Source organism: Melanostigma gelatinosum, assembly GCF_949748355.1.
Source record: "Melanostigma gelatinosum genome assembly, chromosome: 2".
Classification (NCBI taxonomy): domain Eukaryota; kingdom Metazoa; phylum Chordata; class Actinopteri; order Perciformes; family Zoarcidae; genus Melanostigma; species Melanostigma gelatinosum.
The window spans coordinates 15,055,345-15,063,501 of NC_136635.1; the positions used below are offsets into that span (position 1 = coordinate 15,055,345).

Genomic DNA, 8,157 nt, shown 5'->3' on the forward strand with positions numbered 1-8,157 from the left:
CATGCAGGACTCTGCTCCTGTAGAAACACAGGAGAGGCCTTTTCCTCACCGCCAGCAGCAACAGGCAAGCATCAAGCAGCAGCTTGTCAATGTGTATGTGAGTTTTTTTTACCTCCCTTTCTCCTGTTATGGTCACAGACTGGATTTGGTTGATGTTAGCCTCTGATCTTAGAAGCTTTCTCCGGCTAATAAAAAGGGGTGTCCGGTTTTGACAGTATATTTATTGGAGTCTCCATTACGCAACCGATAGGAGTTACTATCTTCTGTGTGTTAGACTCTATCGAGGATAAGTGCAGTTTTAGTACCCCTTGGTAACTACAGACATAACGGTGTGTAAAGCTGATGTTTATAGAACTGCAGTGGTGGTTTCAGGCTGCAGGAGCTGGAGCTGCACAAGTGTGTGTGGGAGGAGAAAGGGGAGAAGGTGGAGGAGCGGTGGAGAGCCTGGGAGAAGGAGCAAAAACAGAGTCAGACTCAGATCCAGGAGGCCAAGAAGGTGGCTGTGGTGAACTGGTGGAAAGCTCGCAGTGTAGAGGGGGCTAAGGCCCGGACAGAAGACACCCAGTCAGGCCAGGAGACCCCTGAAACACAAGTTAAGCTCCAGCAAGCCGAGCAGACGATCACTGATATGAGGGAGCAGGTTTGCCTCCTGCAAACCTCTCTAAGATCTGCACAGGAGTGTGTCGCGGAGAAAAAGAGCAGCGGTCTTCATATCGACAAGGGAACCAACACAGAGAGAAACGAACCCGACGGAGATGTGAAGAAGGATCAGAGGGATGCAGCAGTCGCTACGGATATTACAAGTGGAGCCTCCGAGCAGGAGCAAACCCAGCTTCGGGTGACCGCAGACGGCCTCCTGGAGACCCTCCGAAGGATGGAGGCGATGGTTAACAGCGCTCTGGAGACCGCTGAGCTGGTGAGAGAGAGCGAGCAGAGGGTGAGCCAGGTGAAAGGGAGGATGGAGAGCATCACTCTGAGGGTGGAGGAGGCTCTGGCACGAGCAGCCGACACCGACGAGCAGCTGAATGTTCTGGAGGCCAGGATCACAGAAAAAGATCAAACTCAGGTTTGTGTGTGTTAACGATCAGTTTGCTCTTCCATTAGAGTAATAGTTCAACTCAATTGTAATTCATTTAATGATCTTGAATTGAAAAGGTCACAATGGTTAAAGAAACAAGTATGTTGCACTGCTAAAATGTGTTTTGTATTTATTTAGTTAAATTTGACATAAAATAATGAAGGGAAGTTAATATTCGAAAAAAGAACCTGCATATTATATAGACATTTCATTTAAAATCAAATGTATTATTGTCATGTGTGTCCAGAATCCAGTCATGATTTTAAAACATGAATACCAGGGAACTGAAATTCATGTTAAGGTGGAGCTTATTTTAATTACGTTATATATTTAACCTGCGAGGTAGCGTGTGATCTTAACCTCTAATAATACATAATCATTTTTGATCATATTTTGGATTATGATTGTCTAATAAGTTATTATTAACTCTAGTTAATACATGTATGTAGTGGGGTACAAAGTACAATAATTGTCTCTCAATTGTAGTGTAGTGGAAGTATAAAGTAACACTTGAAATGCTCAAGTAGAGTACAAACACCTTCAAGGTACGGCACTTGAGTAAATGTACTAGAGTTATGTCCCTTTCATTCATTTTTATCATTTGTAATGAGCCGAGGAGGTAAACTATGAAGTATTTCAAATAAAAAAAGCAAACCATAGATCAATGTCCAAGAAATAAACATAATTTTGCGTAGCAGAATTTATGTTTTCTTATTGCTTCCAGTCAGAGGCAACTGCTGATCTTTAGGTTAGGAATGACTGTTGTAAAGGAGTGTGCAAAAATAGCTTTGGGAGGGTTTTTCATGCAGCCATTGGACTCTCAACCAAACCTTAAATGTATCGTAATAATATGTATTTTCTCGAGTATTAATCTTATAATTGTGATTTCATATGTATTCCACAACATAAATTGTAACTCTATGACAGACAAACACATGAAGTTGTTTTGTTGTCTCTTTTAATGTCTCCTATGTTGGACAGGGATCAAACTGATTCCTCTGTCTGTACTTTCTTCAAGTCTCCGTGTCCCAGTCTGCCAGCTGATCCTGGAACAGACGTCACAGGCTCTACGGCTGAGTCCGATGTGGAGCCTGAAGAGGGAGCCGGTCTTCCTCCACCTCCTGCCGTTCCAGAAGTCAGTGAGACTCCACAGCTGCCTATGAATGGTATGATGGCTTCATTATAGTGTTATCGTGTAATCATTTAGACAAAGATGAATTAAAGCTACTTCCTTCTTTAAAATGAGGGGAGGCCAGAATGTTTTTTTATGTCAACACAGTGAGGGTAAGTATTTTTAGCTACATGCCATTTTTAATGGACAACACTTTTATACTTTGTTTTTGTGAATTTTTGTGTTACAGCCCACTTACCATTCATGTCTGAATTGTTCTGAAGTGCTTTGAGCGTGTTATATGACGAAAAAGATTTGCAGCTCACAAAGTCCACAATGCAGGCTTTTAGGTGCATTACAGACAGTAGGGATTTAACACAAGCAGAACTATTCAAATGTAAATAAAAGAAGAGACTTTCTTCAAAAGAATTGGAAAAGGTTTCATCGTATTTGGAGCGCTCCCCACACAGCAAGATATAAGTATTAACATTATCTTGAGACTACTGTACTTTACCTTTTATTTATTTATCAGGGAACTCCATAGATTCATTTTCATTCGTGTGACATAACATTTGCTAGATTCAACCAGAAGGTGTCATCTGCAATTCCTGGATTTGTTAATGTGAAGCACAAAAACAACGAGCAAGACGAGAAGCAGGCAGAACAACATCGGAGCATATATTTTCGGACACAGCATTAATTAAAAGAAAGCTAATGAAAGCCGTAGTGAAACCGCATGTCACATAAACGCATTCATAAACCAAGCTGAGAGTCATGCTAGCGGCTCTGTGAGGCTTTGCTTTGGCACTGCTGGTGCTTTGAGCTAAATGCTAACATGCGCTCAACGATAACAGGCTGATTTTGGGCAGGTGTCATGTTTACAGCATTTGTAGCATCTTAGTTTAGCATGCTAACAGTAGCTAATTGTTTTCTAATATTTTAGTTAATGTGGGCTTTTAAATGTCTGTCAGTATACTGCAGTATCCACGCTGATGCTGTGTGTTTTTGATGCCATCTCAGGTACAGTGGAGTACTCCGCCTCCATTAAGGCTTTTAAAACTACTTCACATTCCCTCTTCATCTACCGTACAGAGAAAAATCATTAATATGAGATATTAAATCCACTTTAGGCACACTGTACATAAAAAACGTGATAAAATTTGTTTTTAGGTTTTATGCTTAAAACAAGACACAAGACACAATGAAGTTGTGTGCTGAATAGAGATCCATTCAAGACTAAATGTAAATAATTTAGAAAATTGTGTGTGTGTGTGTGCGTGTGCGTGCGTGCGTGCGCGCGTGCGCCAAAACACTGCCAAGAATCTACTGTACATCTTCATCACCTTCATCTCGTCATGCACCGCTGCAGGTTTTTTTTCTCAATGCTTTGTGTAATGATTTCTAGTAAAAGTAAAATCTGTCTGTAAAAAGAGCATGACTCAAGTATCTTTAGAGTCTGATCTGTGTCGTCAAAATACGTGGCACCATCAAATAAGACACATAAAAGCAGTTGAGTCTTGTTTTTTTACATGTATTCTGTCATATGTGAACTATACTAGTTCATTTAATTACCTTTACCGAATGTAATATACCTTTAAATTGCCCTATGGCTGCTCAGCTCTCATGGTGCTCTACAACACGTTACTGGTGTTTAGCCCTTTGCTTGATATCACAATATTACCAACCTTTTCCTTAGAGTGCCTAAAGCAGACGACACAGTCGCGTTTACGTGGGCCAAGAGCTACCAACCAGATCAAGCACCTCATGTACTCAAAATGGTTGCCGGGTTATTGTTGCCCCTAGTTATAGAGGTGGACAAGGGGGGGGGGGGGTGAGGTACTTCCTGGAACAAGAGTTACAGTAGTTCTAACGATCAGATCAATATCACGACGCCAGCATCAACCTCACAGGACAGAAAACTAAATTTATTTCTTCCACATTTGTTTCTTCATTCTGTTTCTCTCTCTCTCTCTCGCTCTCTCTCTCTCTCTCTCTCTCTCGCTCTCTCTCTCTCTCGCTGTCTCTCTCACACACACTGACTTCTCTCTGACGTCTCATGAAATTTGCATTGCACATGCTTTCCTGTTAAATACAAATGAACTGTTTTCACTGTCTGTCTGTGTTCTGGCTCCAACAGGTGGCACCGGAGGAGGCAGCTGCAGCAAGGTACGACTCCTTCCTGCTCTACTGCAGTCACATATGATATTATTTCTCTATGTAGAGGCAGGACTGCGTGCCTAATGTATTGCGTGATTCTGTATCTCTCATGTTTTTGAACTGGCTTGTTGGAAATTGAGAGGATACTGATTACTACTTTCAAGCATGGCAATGTAAAGATGAAGTTCAATTTGATTTAGTGGTTTGGGCAGAGGTGGAAAATAACTTAATCTTGAGGTACTTGTACTTTATTTGAGTATATATATCATACTTTATAGCTGAATATTGTACTTTATACAATACTCCAACCCTCCTAAGAAATAGGCTCACTATCTAGCATTCATAAGCATTATACAAACATGTATTAAATTGTTTATAACACACTATAATGTAGTCGTAAGCAGACATAAGGACATTTTAATGAACAGTACAATTACAGCTTGTCATAGTGTGTTATAAACCATTGATTTAAAGTTGATATAGTACTTATAAGTGCTAAATAGAGGTAAATAAAGTTACGTGCAGCCCTTTTCAGATTAAAGTTTAATAAAATACAAATTGCGATTCATGATAATATGTCAGTCACAAGGGCCATTTCTCTGCAGAGCGAGTACTTTCACTTTTGATTCTTCAAGTATATTTTGATGATAATACTGAACTTTCCTTGAAGGAAACGTTTGAGTATTTTACATTGTTGTTAATCTGAATACTTTGCCCGCTGGAATTAGGTAAAACAACACAATATCAATGTCAAATAACTTGACTTGACTTGAACTAAACAAGAAGAACATCTGACTTTTTTGCACAAATTGCTCCTTTTTGATGTTTATTTTTATCAGCTCATCTTAATTCAAAGCGTGAGCGTCAGCTGCGTTAGTCCAAACAGTGTGACTCTGTGTGTGCTGCGATCTTTTTTCCTCACAACATTGAGGATGATCCCCTGCTCTTAAAACCAAAATCTCTCGCCACTAAAAAGCAGCAGAAACGGTGCGATGTTTGACAAACAATAATACGATGCATGGATTCCTCTTAGGCTGCAGAGGAAACACAGATTAGATGGACACAATCTATCTATCTATCTCTCACAAACATGCCCTCACACACAACAACACACCAAATAGTCTCCCACTGCTCCCACACTCCAATTAGAGAAACAAACCCTGCAGAAAAAAAACAACATTCTTTTTTTAAACTTACTTCAGGTTTTAGTTGAGGGATGACCAGTGGAGCAGCAGCCTGGGAACACACACACACACACACACGCACACACACATACTCCACAGCAGCCCAAAGAGGCATACAGAGCCCTTCTCCTTAAATGGTCAAAGCTCCCAGGAGTGAAAGAGAGGCTGCTGCTGAAAAAAGACAGAGAACAGAGGGGACGGGAGAAGGAAGGAGAAGCCCCGAGGAAAGAGGATTTTTCTGAGGAAAAGGGCCGAGAGTGACAGTTTGACTGTGGAAAGTCGGTCTGAGTCGGAGAGATCAGCAGGAGTGGGTGTGTTTCGCCACAGCGCTACTGGTGGACTCAGGTAACGTGCGTGCTCTCTGTGGACAGGTTCAGATGATCGGCTGCGTGGAGCTGCGCTCTCTTAGTGGGTGATGGTTTTAGGTGGACACAGGACTTGCAGGTTCAGCAGCATCAGCCATCTGTTAGCGTCTTTGTAGCTGCGTCAAACTCGTGCAAGAAAGTGTGTTTTTGGCCTTTTGGACAGCTGTCGGTCTGACTTGTGGTCGCTGAGGTGAGTTTACATAATCTAGTCTTTGTCTGGAAGTGAAACTCAACGTCACGTTTATGTCTTCTTTCTGTGTGATCATGCGTATTAAACTCAGTGACTCTATCTGCTCACTCACCTGACTGTTCATCTCTCTGTGCATTCATTTTGTTTTCTGTCTTTCTCTCTCTCTTCCGCTGTCCTGGTATCTCATATTATAGCTCTGTAGCGACCACTTCCTCTGCTGGCCCTGTACTCCGTGCTTCACGCAACCAAATTTTAAACAAATCTGGCAAGAGGGAGTGGGCTTATGTAACAGAGGAGGGGAGGAGGGTGCCGGCCTGAGGGAAGAGACAGCTAGGCCTGGCAGCAGGGAGAAGCACATTTTGAAACTGATGGTTCTAAAGGAGACATATTTTTCTTACTTTAGAAGATGAGTGTGTCCTTTAAGAACACAGCTGTCCTCGAGGAGTTGTGGTAGAGGGTTTGTCTATGTTCAGGCTTGTATGTTCTGTCCTCTTCCCCCCACAGGAAACAATCTGAGTGATTCAATTACTCTGCAATATGTATCTCAGTCTCACGGTCTGCTGGGGAAACGGTCTGCACCGTAGAGCCTCCTGCAGTGCAGGTTGGCATCTTTGCTTGGGCTGAGTCAGGACTCTGCCCTCAGAATATATTCAAACTTGTTGAGTTACAAAACCAAGTTATTTTTGGTTTCTTTGTAAGAAGTTGTTTTTTTCTTCTGAGAAATGGGTAAACATGACAAATACAAGCTGTTCAAATTTCCTCTGATTTATTTGTTTTTATTCTTCTTTGTCTAATTATTCATCTCCTTGTGTTATGATGACAAGTGGCAAATTGATGAAAGTTAAAACCCGTGGTTAACATTTACATGTTTAGTCAGGAACGACAAATGCAGGTGGTTGTTACCAAAGCTGCCCTGTGCTCCAGGGGAATTTAGTTAATCGTTTTAGAAATATTTGACGCCTCACTCTCATATTCATATATGCAGAACCTCAAAGCTGACCTCTTTTGCTCTGATTTGATGAATAATCACAGAAGTAGACTTAGAAGACAGTTCATACTTTCAGGTATGAGAATCGGATGCATTAAAATGTTGAAATGTCTGTATTAACTCTAGTGCAGGCTGAGAAATAGTGAATGTAATGCTGTATGACAGTACTCTTGTAGTCAGGAAATGTAGTCAGATTGCTGGGAGACAGTTAAACAACCCATTTCCTCCCCAGTGACTCACAGCATTTCTGTCCCTATATGTTCCCAAGAACTTGTCATGTTTGTGATGACAAAGAACAGCACACTGCATATTCTGGCCCTGAATTCACAAAACATCTGTCCTTGCATAAAGTGCATGCCATACCGCTGAAATAACCAATAATTCATCACACCTTTCGCTCGCCTGCAGGCCTTATTCATCATCTGCACTGGCAGTAAAAACACCGCCATGTCTGTGCTGGTCATGCATATGTATTTCTTTCTATTTTTGGTGAGACCAAACAAATGGTTGGACATTAGCATCCAGCACAAGAACACTGACAGACTCTTTGTGCACTGAGCTCCTTCAAAGGGTTAAATGTGCTCTGCACTTGGCTTTGCATAAATGTGTTACTAAAAAGGGTGAAGCTGGGAGTTCAAACAATGGTTCAAACAAGTGCACACATCCTGTTTTATTGACAAATTCACTGGCTTTTTTCTTAAAGCAGAATATTTTATTTTGCGACATTTGAAAATGTCACTTTAAACTATAGGAAACTAAACATTTATGGATTTTGTTTTATTAGGATTAAATGAACACATGTTTAATCGAGACAATAGAAATGATTGTTAGTTGCACCTTTATTACATATGCAGCGTAGCACAGGCTTTGTTTTTGAGAGATTTGAACATGAGCCGTCTATCACAAATATAATAATCCACTAATATATATTTGCATGGTTCAGATGATCCTTCCCAGCCTCTATTTTAGGAACAAGATTTTCTGTTTCCTCATTGCCATAATTGATCAGTTATTGTCCTCCTCGTAGCTAAGTGCTGCGCTAGTTTGTTGGCTTTTGGCTTTCCTCTAATTCTACTTGTATTTT

General features: G+C 41.0%; 1 protein-coding gene across 1 annotated transcript; it reads left to right on the plus strand.

The window, feature by feature from the left end:
* Positions 1-628: 628 nt before the first annotated feature.
* LOC306790185 (uncharacterized protein) lies at positions 629-5,946 on the plus strand (the record flags this gene model as incomplete). Its single annotated transcript, XM_079286322.1, has 5 exons — positions 629-1,066; positions 2,097-2,244; positions 3,210-3,275; positions 4,327-4,355; positions 5,902-5,946. The coding sequence occupies 5 exons, from the start codon at positions 629-631 to the stop codon at positions 5,944-5,946; spliced, it is 726 nt and encodes a 241-aa protein (XP_079142448.1).
* Between the last annotated feature and the right edge of the window lie 2,211 nt (positions 5,947-8,157).